The following is a 14,867-nucleotide window of genomic DNA, read 5'->3' as shown; positions in this document are numbered from 1 at the left end:
ATATAACCTTTTCTCGTTGTATCTTGTATGCCAGATAAAAACAAGTAAATAAAGTAGTGTTGGAGGGACTGCATTCTCATTGGTCACTCATATATCAGAAAATGTCTGCAAATTCCAGATAAAAACAAGGTTTCTAAATCTTCTGAAATTTGTTTTTGTAATACTTGACCATGCAGAACTTTTTTGGGGTGATCAAAAATCACACAGTGTAGCTTTAATGGCCGTAAGAACTGACTAGGCCTATCTATGGATTTTTAAGGTAATCCGGCTAACCTACCCAGACAGCAAACTGACATTGAATCAACGTGGAAACAACGTCTCTCATGACATTGAAACAACGTTGATTTTGCTCATCGAATTAACGTTGAACCAACGTCAGACGCGGCATTCTTCAAAGCTAAATAAAAATCGAAAATTGGTTTGCTTTCCTAACGTTAAAACAACGTTGATTTCAAGTTGATTTTCCGTTAGTTTTGAAAAATGACGCGTCTGACGTTGGTTCAACGTTAATTCGATGAGCAGATCAATGTTGTTTCGATGTCATCTTTCCATGTTGATTCAATGTCGGTTTGCTATCTGGGTATCTAGTTCACTTTGTTATTGGTGTTTTATTCCATATCTAAATGTTTATGTGAATAAGGAAAATATAAAACGTTTAAATATCAATCTGCACATGTGAGGGACATTGGTGATGCTAATCTTTGCTCGATCCTTTTAAGTTATCTTAAGTAAAACCACAAAAAATGTCATTAAGCACATACAAACAACCTGAACCTGGAAGCGATGCGATCTGTTTTACAGAATGCGGAAGTAAGTTGTGCATAGAGCCTATTTGTTTCATACTAAAATGAATTTTTCATCCATTTTGTTCGGTTTGCTCTGTTGGTTGATGTCGTTGTACAGAAAGAATGTTGTGACAGTTGGTTCGGTGTGGTTTAGTCCCGCCCCTCCTCCACTGTGATTGGACGGCTGGGTAAAAAGTGACAGTGATGAGCGCTGCGTTTTATCCAAAGTTGAACATTTTTCAACTCCCAGCGACTAGTAAAAATGCTGGGAGCTCGGCGCTTCAGCGTGAAAAAAACGCTCAGCGCCTCGGTACGTTTAAAAAACGCGGCGCTCCCATTGAAAACATACGCCAGGCGCGTGGAAAAATGCTATATCTAAAAAAGGGCTGGGCAAAAAAAAAAAAGAAGAAGATTTTTCGATTAATCGTTTTTTAAAATGTGGTCGATTCAAAATCGATTCTCAACCGCCACGAATTGATTTTTTCCATGTTCAGGGCTCTGCACAAGGAAAGCGTTAATCGCTGCAGGCGATACACACTTGTGTTTAGGAGTCGGGACATGACGGAATTATTTACTTGCATGATTTCGAGCATCTATTTTGCATCTTGCATCAAAATCTAGTCTGTTCTTTGTATGCATTTAGTGTATAGTGTACTTAAAATAAAAATAGTTTTATTTGTGGCTCTTAATTTCTATGAAGTGGTTAATTCACTGTTCTTTTCATTTGTATTACATTACTTTGTATTACAGCTATATTCATCATAGTTGAATCGAGAATTGAATCTGGAATCGAATTGAGAGCTTGCGAATCGAAAAAGAATCGAATTTGAACATCTGAATCGCTGCCCAGCCCGTAACGTTACTCATGCTTTGAAATATAAGTAATAGCAAAATAGTAAATGTTAGCAATAGTGAAGCTTGCATTGGACTGTCATGATTCTGCCATCATGTCTTAGATTTTTCCTGGTCTTGTGGCAGGATCATGACAGACCCATGTTTTGTGTACAAGCGCATGGCCTGTGTGGGCCATGTGCTTGTGTTGTCTCGTTACATAACCCCGCCCTCTTGTTATCCTCATCTTGTCATTATTGTCTAGTCAGTGTCACCTGTCCTCGTCATTAGTGTTCCCCATTTAATCCCCTTGTGTTTGCTGTCCTGTGTCGGTTCATTGTTTGACATGTATCAATCCGTGAGTAACCTGTTGAGAGTCTTGTCTACTAGAAGAGTTTGTTCCTGTCTAAGTTGTTAGTTTATAGTCTTAGTGTGGTCTACCCTGTCCTGTTTTGCCCCATTGTGGGTTTTGCTTTCTGTTTGGTCCTTTAATAAACCCCTTTGAGAATCAGTTGCTGTCTGCTATTGGGTTCATCAGCCATCCACATAACAGACAGCAGTGCTCAGTTAGGTCTTGTCCATGTTGTCATCTGCTTTTCAAAGACATTCAGGGATCGCCAGCACAAGTAAAACAAATGAAGATGTATTTCATTCTCTCTGACACCCATTCATCCATTCATCACCCTCTGAACAGCCATTTCGCCTTCTCTACTGTTCCGTATTAGCTTTGTAAGAAAGATAAAGTGGGGAATCAATGCAAATCCCATTACCATAACATGCTTATGTCTATTATAGTCAGTGTGAAGAATCTTATCATGTGAGCAAAGCAACATTACTAGTGGCTACATGTCAGTATTTTGATATTTGCAGGTGATTTCTTGTCGCACATATATTCAGATATTTATGGAGTTCGATGTTTCGATAATATAGAGATTCATGATCCAATCCGTCAAGTGTAGTATTATGAGTGTGTATTCCATAGGAGAGAGTGTATTGTGCATTTATGAATCTTGGTCTGTTTTTTTTTTTTTCAGAGCAGGAGTGATTAATGTGTTTGGGATATTAGCCGGCCATCCATGAATGACCAAGCTCATGGTTCAGCGATCAAAATCAATCATTTGCTTGAGAAAGTTTCAGTGTTATATTATTAATGTGTACCTGTTTCAAGTGTATTTTTAAATGCAGGATAAACTAAATGTTTGTGACTGTGTGTGTTCTTGTGTCAGGCTTGTTGCTGTGCTAAATGAAGATCTCGGATCATCATACTTCAACTGAGGATGTGTGCATTAACACAGTTTCACTTATTTAATTTTTTTATGCAACAAATAATGTGAACATTTAGTACTAATTTTATTACTGTTCAATTAATAATTAAAACAATTAATACTGAATGAATTTGAACTTTTGCTAACACTTTACTTAAACTTATATTTAATGATTAATCACTTAACAGAAGCTTTTATCCAAAGCGACCCACAAATGCCTTTATGCATAATGAATTACAGGTATTCATAATGTACTTTATAATGCATTATATTTTTTATGTCCAAAGCTAAAATTCATTATAATATATTGCAGATTTGTTGGTACATCAGAAATGTGTTGTTTGTCATGTGTTTTAGTGCATTATACTTTCAAAAGGTGTGTTCAATGAATAGATGAAGTGTGGTTACAATTATTAATGAGTCCATAAAATGCATTAAAAGGCGTAATTAATGCATTAAACATAGTTTAGTGAAGTAAGTGTTATTGAACACCTTTTTAATGCTTTATCACAAGCGTTTTACTTGCACTGTTTTCTTCTTCTTCTTTTTTTAACGATTTCCACCTTTTTAATAAAAGGTTTTTACCAGGAAAACAAAGACAAAGTGAGAAACTTTTATTTCAGTAGTTTGGTTGGTAGAAAAATATGAATAGAATAATCTGCAGTCGGAGCATTTCTGGACTTATCTAACATATAGGCCTATGTCACGAAAAATTTGACGACACGTCTTTTAGTAGGGATACGCCTCTTCCGGTTAGCTTTTTACAATGATGGAGTCCGATGGATACCGCTGGACCAAATCTCTCCGCAACCTGCCTGAAGTCACACATATGACGATGTGGTTCGGATGGTAAATGAAAACTCTCAAGTGGGAACGCGTGAAAGCTGAGGTATGGCTGTCTTAAGTCCTGATGCAGAGCAACGCGGGAAACTCACACTACAACAACAGCTGCGGGTAGCCGTTCGCCAGTAAGGTAAACGTTTCTATGGGAACAGCGAGTTAGACCAATCAGCAGACGTTGCTACTACGCTTAGGATTGTGGGTAATGTAGTTTTTTCCCCCCATAAGATCGCGGATAAAACATATAAGCGTGATTTCATACAAACTTATAGCTTCAACAGGAGCAAAAACCTTCGTTTCACAACCTCATAGCTTGATGATATTTTAGACATTAGGGCTGATAATCTAAATCCTTATCGAGAAATACTGTTGACTGGAACTAAGTTCGTATCCCTGCTCCACGTAGGAAGTGTGACAAAGGCCTATTAACATCCAGAACAATAATGAGATATTACAGTGAGTCTTCTGAAAAAAAGATTGAGTTTTAGTGTCATTCTGTAATGTAGTGTCACTTTGATAATCTTGTACTGATATATTCATACGCTCGCACTCACTCACCGACTAAAAATCTTTGTAAAACCTTCCACGCACACTCCCACAAAAGAGCTAGCTGTTAACAAATAAGTACAAAGAGCCACAGAAAATAACTATTCAAAGTGCTTTCCAGTACGTGGCTGAAAAACGATCTGGGATATGGTGGGCCGCACTAGAAGATGTTCGGCAGCAAACGGTAGGGCACAGCACTGGTGTAGCGCTCCCAGTCCTTGCCATACTTGCTTCCACAGCGGTGCTCATCACGAATGCAGCGGTGCACCAGTAGGATGGTCATGTAGACGATGTAAAAATAGGGCAGTAAGTGACCTCCACCACAGGCCATGCAATACGCCAGCGAGCCCATCAGGTCGCCCGTGTAGTTCATGTGGCGAGCCACTCCCCAAAACCCTGAGGTCATCAGTTTGCTCTTGTGAAGGCCGCCGTCGGCCGATCGGTACGAACACTCCACGAAGGTGGGCTTCTTCCCCCAGATTTTGCAGTTACCCTCAGTGCGACGGAAAAGGTCTTTCTGGTGGTTGGTTGAGCGGAAGATGTAGTAGCCCACCAGACCCAGGATGAGGACGCCTGTGGCGTGGGCTGTAGAAAGCTGGATAGGGTTGTAGACCAGGTAAAGACCCTAAAAAACAAGAACAGGAATCAAGATCTACATCTCATTAACAGCATTACTCTCCAATTGAAATCAGTGAAGCTGCGTATGAGGTGAAGGATCAACTTAAAAATTAGAGCTACGCGATTAATCTTTACAAGATGGCGATTCAAGTCATCCTCGTTTATATAGCACTTTACAGAGATAAACGTAATTGAAGGTACCAGAGATTGGTTTAGTTTAATAACTTTCCAGCTAAAGTTAGTTTTGATTGACTCACTTCCGTCGAAATGACCATTTGTTATAAAATTAGGGGCCGCTAAGATGACACCGTTCTCTCTAAACAGACTTTAAACGCGACTCAGGCTAATATGTTTTCGTTTAAAAACGGAGAATTAAAACGAATACGATCTCCGTCCACACCAGCGTTTCATCTGCGTATTAGAAATGATTTCCGTCCACATTAAAACGACTGAAAACGCGGATCACGTGACCATTCACCAACACTGGGCATGCGCGTGCCGGTATAAACAGTGGTTGACGAATCAGGGAAGGATACGTTATGACTGATAACACCCAATCATAGAGCCGAGCGTGAGCCTCTGCGTCATCGTTTCTAAACTCCTCTGGTTTGTCCCGTCTTCACTAAAACGCCCTCCGGAGATTCAAAGCGCAAAACGGAGCTGCAGCGTTTCTAAACTTCTCCGTTTTTTCCGTTTTAGTGTGGACGGGAGGTGCAAACGTAGCAAAAGGTCTCTGTTTTTAAACGAAAATGCAGTAGTGTGGACGGGGCCTCAAACACTAAATGACAGTTATTCAGCTATGTCTATTAAACCTTTGACGTGTTCGATCACAGCGAACATCTGCATTGGCGCCGCCGCCGACCCAGAGAGAGCAGTTGTCCTGAATAGGTGTCATAGACTATTAAAGATGGACGACGTGTCTCTACATCCTTACACTGTAGAAAATAAAGCCAAAATGTTTTAGAAATAACCGTTGACGTCTTGAGTTTATGCCCTAAAATGCAGCTGGCCACCAGGGGGCGATCGAAATGTTTTGCCTTGTGCGCGGCACACTTGATAGGTATAAAACAGCTTCACAAACAGTCTTTTGAACCACACAGGATCATTATTTCTGTTACAATAATACAAATGATTACAGGAGTATTGGGATAAAAGTTCATAGTTTAGTTGAGTTAAGTGACAACGCAGCGACAAAGTGACAAGATCCCATTCATTTCAATGGAGCGCTGGCGACATCTGGTGACACGAGCGACAGAAAGTGGGCGTGTCAAGCGACAAGAGACGAGCTACAAAAGTTGAGAATTTTCAACTTTATGCAAATGAGAAGCGATTTTCGCGAGTGACAACCAATAAGAAAGAAGACTTTTCGAACGGTCAATTGTGATCCTAAATGTATTCAGGATCGTGCAGCTCGATAAAATAGCGAATCCAATATTGTAGATCCACAACCAACAGAAGTCAAGCGCTGACACACACCTGCAGTGTGTAGAGGAACGGGAGCCACACGCAGTCTCCCCAGCCCAGGTACCAGCCGAAATGATCATGGCAGATGTCTATAGTCTTGAGGTACCAGGCTTCATTCCAGAAGAAGTCCAAAACATAGATGGCCTAGTGATGGGAATAATATGGATTAAACATAAAAAAATAAAACAATACAGAAACTTTTTTGCTGACTAATGCAACAATAAACCTTGTTTTAACCCTATAGCCTCCTGTATCATATTTGATATGTACATTTTAAGGCCTCTAAATGATCAAAACTTTGCTGAAAAACCTGTTGCACACAAGCTATCACATGCTGATTGATAGTTTATACCTTTTTAGCAGGTAAAAGGCCTTTTTAGTATACTTGTGTGTGTGAAATGTTCATGAGAGTAACACTTACTATTCTGAATCAACTTTAATTATCCAAACATTTTTTATTTATTTAATTTTTTTTTAGAAATAGAAGGGGCGGAGTATAAGCCAGCTAGATGAATGCACTATGAAACATTTACTATGCATGTTGTAGGTTTTGCAGTGAAGTATGAGCAATTGTTAAGTTGTTTTACAGTGCCACCTAGTGGCTCCAAGACTCACTTGCAAAACATTGACCAGGATCATGGAGTTAGTCACGTAACCATACAGCTCCTGCTGTTTGGCAGCATAGGATAAGTTAATCAGAGTCCACGCCACGATACCCGGCCGGCCATTGAAGAAAAGCTTGAAGTCGAACCATTCTCCTATACGAGGGTTGAACTCGATTCCCATCATGTAGTTGTAGAAGATGTTGCCTGTGAATTTACTGCAGATCAAACACGAAGCCCATTTAGTGTGAAGGTGAATTTTACAGCCTGGCCAGTCTAAAAACATCAGGGTTTCTGTAGATGTTATGAAGGTAGATATAAGACTTTCTAAAGACCAAGTAAAGAAAATCTAAGCAATAAAGTCAAGGGAACAGACCATGTGCTCTAAATGTAAATGTTGAGGGAGAAACCGCAGTATTTGAGAGTCTTGTGTTCCAGTCCAAATATCTTTATGGATTTTATTGTACAGTGTTTTATTATTGAGTTTGTCTGTTTTATGTTATGTCCTTTTACGTGTGACATTGCACCTTGAGAGACTTCTTGCACATTTTTTCCAATGTGGTTTTATACTACAATTGGCTAATAAAGTGAATCTGAATCGGATTATTCATAAAGTGAAAAAAAAAACGTTTGCTGATAATTTACTCACCCCCATGTCATCCAAGATATCCATGTCTTTCTTTCTTCAGTCGAAAAGAAATTAAGGTTTTTGATGAAAACATTCCAGGATTTTTCTACATATAATGGATTTTTCTCCATGGACTTCAATGGGGTCCAAAAGACAAAAAGACTGCAAACTGCTTTAAACGACATCAAGATAAAAATGGTCTTAACAAATGTTTTTTGTCATTTGGTTCATTCATGAACGAGTCGACTCGGAAAAAGATTCGTTCATTTTGATGAACGAGTTCGAACAGGATAGGCATCACGGAACAGAGCAAAATGAGCATTTGAGCTTATAAAACATATATTTTTTAAATGAGCGATCATTTCGCTTGATAAGACCCTTATTCATCGTCTGGAAACGTTTAAAGCCCTTTGAAAAGTTTGCAGTTTGCAAAGAAACTGTGTTTTGGACCTTGAACCGTTTGGTTCCCATTGAAGTCCATTATATGGAGAAAATCCTGGAATGTTTTCATCAAAAACCTTAATTTCTTTTCGACTGAAGAAAGAAAGAAGTGGACATCTTGGACGACATGAGGGTGAGTAAATTATCAGCAAAAGTTTTTTTTTCGTAAATTAAATCAAGATACATTTACTGGAGAAGGAGAGTGGTTTAGTGTAAGAAGTCGTCTTGTTTTCTGTGAAATTGATCAAAATGAAGTGAGTTTATGATTAAAATAAATTCAAAACTCAGTTAATTTTGTCTTAATGTCTCAGAAAATAAGAGATCATAATAATTTTGCTTCTCCAGTAGAATGTTTAGATCTCTGTACTGGAAAACAAGAGAAAAACTGAGGAAGATATTCACTTTTTTGCAGTGCATGCATCATTTAATGCCATTAGTTAATGAATTGAAGCCTTTTACTCTGATTGTGGAATTAAGACTTTAAAATACATTTTTAAATCCTTTAGTCATCATTTAATTGATGCAGATTAACCCTGAATATATACGTTAAACCATGTCTAGCAAATACAAAGAACGTGCGTATTATTTTTGGTTTCAATAATAAAAGATCTCAAATGATTTTACATGGATTCATTTGTTGAGGATATGTGCAGTAAATAATCAGAATGTGTTTTCTCACCAGTCCTCCGGGTTGGTGGGGAACAGATAAGCCTTGATGAAAGCGAAAGTGGACACGACATAGCCGAGGATGTTGGTGCACCATAACAGAGGGATCCAGTTGTCAATGATGATGGTTGGTGAAAACCAGTGGAAGTATTGAGCGTTAGCCACCCACAAAACATGAGTGATTACCCAGCACTGCAGACCGTTGACCTCGTACTTATTAATCAAACCTGACAATAAGACGGAAAGCAACATCAATGAAGTATTGAGAACAATTAAGTCTCTTCTGCTCTTTTATTTGATCAAAAATACAGACAAAATGATAATATTGTGAAATAGTATTACAATTTCAAATGTAATTTATTCCTGTGATCAAAGCAATATTTTTAACATCATCACTCCAGTCTTTAGTGTCACATGATCCATCAGAAATCATTCGGATTTGCTGCTCAATAAATATTTCAGATTATTATAATCTTGAAAACAGTTTCTGATGCTTAATATTGTGTGGAATCTGTAATACACTATCATTTAAAAGTCTGGGGAAAGTGAGATCTTAAACACACACACACACACCTACTATATATATACAGTATATTGTAATGGTGGTGGCCCGATAATAAAAATATATAAATATACTACTTTAAATTGCAATAAGCAAAAACCAAAAAGCAATATCAAAAAAATGTCAATTTAGTTTTTTGGCAAAAAAAAAAAAAAGAAGAAAAAAAAACTCAAGACAAAAAAAAACTGAGCCAATATATATATATACTGTATATATACTATATTACTCACTATCTTAGTTTGTGGGAACCAGAATAACCCGGTATTTATTACTTTTATTCAACAGATAAATTCATGATTCAAGTGACAATAAACATATATGTTGAAAAAGATGTCTATTTAAAAAAAAAAAAATGCTGTTATTTTGTATTATAGTTTCCACAAAAAAAAAAAGATTTCTGAAGGATCATGTGACACTGAAGACTGGAGTAATGATGCTGAAAATTCAGCTTTGATCACTGGAATAAATATTAAATTAGAAAACAAATATTTTAAAATGTTTAATCAAATATATTTAGCCTTGGAGAGTAAAATTATGAAATTAAAATATGAATTATTCCATACCTTTGTACAATCTACCACATCTTCCAAAAGCTAGTCAATGGAGTAAATGTACTTAAAGGAGTAGTTCACTTTAAAAAAAAAAAAACTTTTGCTGATAATTTCCTCACCCCCATGTCATCCCAGATGTCCATGTCTTTCTTTCTTCAGTTGAAAAGAAATGAAGGTTTTTGATGAAAACATTCCAGGATTTTCTCCATATAATGGACAATGGGAACCAAACGGTTTAAGGTCCAAATGAGAGTTTCAGTGCAAACTGTTCAAAGGGCTTTAAACGACACCAGACGATGAATAAGAGTTTAAAGCCCTTTGAACAGTTTGCACTGAAACTGTCATTTGAACCTTGAGCCGTTTGGTTCCCATTAAAGTGCATTACATGGAGAAAATCCTGTATTGTTTTCATCAAAAACCTTAATATCTTTTCGACTGAAGTAAGAAAGACATGGACATCTTGGATGACATGGGGGTGAGTAAATTATCAGCAAAAGTTTTTTTTTAAAGTGAACTACTATTTCTGATAAATGAATGATGTATGTTTGATTACCTGCAGGTGTCCGGGCCCCGTCCTGAACTCCTCCAACGTAGCCAGGAAGGATCTTATGCAGTAAATCTGGAACGCACATGTACAGCACCACCTAGTGTAGAGACAACCCAACCTCACAGTTCAAGTCCACATCTTTCTCACTATAATGTTCTTTGTTCTGTATTCTTCTGTGATTCTGCACACCTGGAACGTGACCCAGACGGCGTAGATCTTGGCCGCGGCCCATGTGAAGGAAGGGGCCTGGTTCCAGATGCTGAGCAGGGTGGCGTCACCGTTGTAGAGGTCCAGTACCGGATGGCTGATGGAGCACTGGTACTGATCACACGCCATGATGAAGAAAAACACGATGAAGGGGGCGAAGCACAGCAGCAGGATCACAGCGGTCAGAGAGAACCAGTCCACCTCCCTACAGGGATACACAGGTTATCAATGAGTGAAAACAGGATATTGGATTTTTAGAATTGATGACATCTATATCTGTATCGGCCGATATATGTTATCGGTTCGATAAGAAAATTTGGCCGATATATTAAAGGGATAGTTCACTTTGAAATTCATTTTTGGTATGTTTTATCTTACCTCAAGGGAACCTCTTTGTTTCCGCAGTAGTTTCAATTTTGATATTTTTAGGTCAACCCGTTCTTGTCTGTCAGTCATATAATGGAGGTCTATGGTCACCACCTCAAAGAGCATGCACAGAGAAGTCCAAACTAAACATGATTTAATGACTCGTAAATGTAAGTACACATTGATGGCCTAAGACACGAAACGAGCGGTTTGTGAGAGAAAACAAACAGTATTTATATCGCTTTTACCTCTTGTAACCACAGCCACAAAGCGCCGTGCCCTCAGATCACTTGATTACGAGGTAAAAACGGTATAAATACTGTTAGTTTTCTCACACAAACCGCTCGTTTCGTGTCTTAGGCCATCAATGTGTACTTACATTTACGAGTCATTAAATCATGTTTAATTTGGACTTCTCTGTGCATGCTCTTTGAGGTGGTGACCATAGACCTCCATTATATGACTGAAATATCAAAATTGAAACTACTGTGGAAACAAAGACACCTACATCTTGGATGCCCTTGAGGTAAGATAAAACATACCAAAAATTAATTTCAAAGTGAGGTATCCCCTTAATATCTATAAATAATGGATTATTTCCTTCAGCTGAGACACTTCAGATGCGCATTGTTCGCCATAATGGTTTTGACTTGCTTGAAATATGATTGAAATCACTTAAAGGAAGTTATGGTGCAACATGCAAGTCTGTCATATATGTAGGCTACATCAGATTGTTGAGAGTGAGACTTTTGTTTTTGCAACCAGGCTCTATAAAATTATATAAAAATCTGGATTTAGATTTATCAGCCAATATATCGGTTATCGGCTTTCAAATAGAAAGAATTATTGTTTTCATTTTCATTTCGGTGCATCCCTTGTTATATTTACTAACAGGTGCGGTCGTTCCAAATATTTCACTGAAGATTTAACTTTATAACGTAATTTATGTATCTGAGGTTTGTGTTACTGTTTGTGTTTTTTTTTTTTTTTTACTTTTATTTATTTCCAGGATATGAATTCTTGATATCAAAAAATTAATTGTTGATGTCTAGAATTTAATTGCTGATATCTGTAATTGTATTTTCACTAGTGAAATGTCATCAAAATCAATTTTTGATATCAAAAATGATATTTCTACTAGTAAAAACTCAATTCTTGATATCAATAATTACATTGTTACTAGTAAAAATGTGAATTCCTGATATCAATAATTAAATTGTCACTAGCTGAAATGTCTATTCTTGATATCAACAATTCAATTGGTACTAGTAACAATGTTCATTTTTGATTTCTGAAAATGTATTTCTGATATCAATATTATTTCAGATATCTAAAAAAAGCTTTCTTACTAGTAAGGAATTGAATTGTTGATATCAAGATTAGACATTTCAACGAACTAGTGACAATTTAATTATTGATATCAGGAATTATCGATATCAGGAATCAGGAAACCCCGCCCTCTGCAGAGGCTCATTTGCATTTAAAGGGCCAGGCACAAAATGGTGCTTTTTTGCAAACCATCAAAAAGTGACAACTTTACCATGCTGTATAAAAATATCTGTGGGGTATTTTGTGCTAAAACTTCACACACACACTCTGGGGACATCAAAGATTTATTTTACATCTTGTGAAAATAGCATTTTACCACCTCTTTAAATCAGTAATTCACTTCAAAATAAAACTACTATCACATCTACGTTATAATATTGAGCCTGACCAAACCATGTTTTATGTGCATGCAGTGACTGACCATGCTCTTCCCCATTGAGCCGGCTCCTGTCCCTGATCTCTCGGCCCTGCCGCTGATCCGTTAGAGCTGCCCTTGTGGCGCTTTCTCACAGCATCGGCTGCCATCGTGGATGTCTGAGAGAGGGAGAGTAGTGGGGAAGAACATAAGAATAACCTCTGAGATGGTAAACACGTCTCTGGCAATAAGTGGAGAACATAGTGCACTGCAGATAACAGATAACACAATGTAGGTGTTATATATATATGTGCGAAATATGATAAGTAATGACATTTGCATCAGCTGAAAAAGTTAATGGCTTATTCAATGGTTTTAAATAGCTTAGTTTATCATAAAATATCAGTTTTAGAGGAACATGGCTGTTGCATTTTTAATGCGGTGACCTATAATGTTATCTCTCCAACTGATAAGAGGTTATGAATTGTGTGCTTTTGTTATACAAGCAAAGCTAGTTACCCTGTCTCAATCTTTATTTTTTTGTAGTCAACTGTAAACTTGTCTCGTCTTTTATTATTTGAACATTTGCATATTAACAACATGTTCAATTCAGGGTTACAAGGTTTCTAATATGTTATAGCATAATCATTTTTGCATCAAAAAAAGATTGATAGTAATTAATGTTCTTTGTGTTGAATTGCAATATATATAAATATAAGTGCAATGTAAAAACATGTATGTACACAATAACTGCATTGTATCAAATGCTTTAATTAAGTATTAGTACATAGTAATTAAAGACACTTCAAAACGCATGAATAAAAAGGTACATAGGATGATAAAAACAAAAAATTAGGGCTGGGCAATGATTAATCGCGATTAATCACATCCAAAATTAAAGTTTGTGTTTAAATAATATATGTGTCTGTAGTGTGTATAACTGTTTTGTATATAAATACACACACATGCATGTATATATTTGAGAAAAATGTGTTGCTAATATATCAAATATTTAAATTTATATATAATATTAATTCTGTATAAATATGTATATACATATATATGTAAATAGTAAATAGTTTAACACACCACACACACATATATTATGTAAACACAAACTTTTATTTTGGATGCGGTTAATCGCGATTAATCGTTGCCTAGGCCAGCCCTACAAAATATGTTTCATAGTATACTATGATAATATAAAAAAGTCATTTTCAGTAGCGGCATACTTTCCACTACAACAAAATTTTAATAAAAAGTTACCCAAAAAGGCAACATTTTCAGTGTAGACCATGTTGAGATGAAATATGAGGCAGCAAGCTAAATATCACTTTTGTGTTGAGTATTCTGTTGTGCACTTTTTTTTGGTAAAATACGACATAAAATGCTAATTACTCCATATATATGTATAGGCTATGCATCATTATTATTATTAAACACAATACATGTTTGTAGATTTGGTGGAAATGACGTTCAAGAAATTTCAAATGTTAGCAAACGTTCATTTCATGACTTTTTAAGAGTTTATTGTCGGCGAATCAACAAAGTGGCCAAAAACAGCCAATCGTGTATCACGTAGAGATGACGTCAGGGTCATTCTTCTGCAAAGTAAAGGTGCTGCTTGAGAATAATCCGCACTAAACCAACCGGATGAAAGTGAAACACGACTCCTGCCCTAACATGCGTACTAGTGTGAAAGATTATAGTTATCATATCAATGTCAGGCTCCTCCAGAGTGACAATGTGACAGTTGTAATTACGACATCTATCTAGAGTTAAGTGTTTCATACGTACGCAGAAGAGATATCTGAATATGCTGTATAATGCAATCTTGATAAATCGACTTAATATACAACGTAGCTTTCAAATGCATAAAAGCAACTGGTCAAAAAGTTAAATAATGCTTACAGTTATAAGGGTGATGCTGCGCCACTTCACGTTGCCCAGATGTTCACAGTGATGTAACGAGGGAAGGGGAGACTCTGGCCAAATTCAAACTCCACCCACATTTAACGTCATGAACATTGGTCCAATCAGAGAGAGACGAAATGCATCCTCTTGTCAGTGATTGGACAAGTGAGACCTGAACCCATGAGCGCCTGATGAGCTCAGCTCATGAAGGGCTTCCAGCTGCACCACATTTACGCAGGAATGTCAGGGAGTATTTACAAATAATTAATCACACATATTTATTGAAACGAAAATACCAGCCCTTTGCTAAATAAAATTAAACAATAATATTTTATTACTGAAAAAGCAGA

General features: G+C 36.9%; 1 protein-coding gene across 1 annotated transcript; it reads right to left on the bottom strand.

The window, feature by feature from the left end:
* Positions 1–4,182: 4,182 nt before the first annotated feature.
* Positions 4,183–14,649, bottom strand: dhcr7 (7-dehydrocholesterol reductase). Its single transcript, XM_039690943.2, has 8 exons — positions 14,515–14,649; positions 12,670–12,782; positions 10,536–10,758; positions 10,353–10,443; positions 8,700–8,913; positions 6,965–7,169; positions 6,362–6,493; positions 4,183–4,892 (listed from the first exon to the last, which is right to left on the bottom strand). Exons 2-8 carry the CDS (start codon positions 12,771–12,773, stop codon positions 4,428–4,430), a joined length of 1,434 nt encoding a protein of 477 aa, XP_039546877.2. The 5' UTR covers positions 12,774–12,782; positions 14,515–14,649; the 3' UTR covers positions 4,183–4,427.
* Positions 14,650–14,867: the final 218 nt, after the last annotated feature.

Source organism: Pimephales promelas, chromosome 1 (genome assembly GCF_988280905.1).
Source record: "Pimephales promelas chromosome 1, fPimPro1.hap1.1, whole genome shotgun sequence".
NCBI classification, from domain to species: Eukaryota; Metazoa; Chordata; class Actinopteri; order Cypriniformes; family Leuciscidae; genus Pimephales; species Pimephales promelas.
Note: the sequence above shows the minus strand (reverse complement) of the source record. Positions and strands in the feature narration are given on the sequence as shown.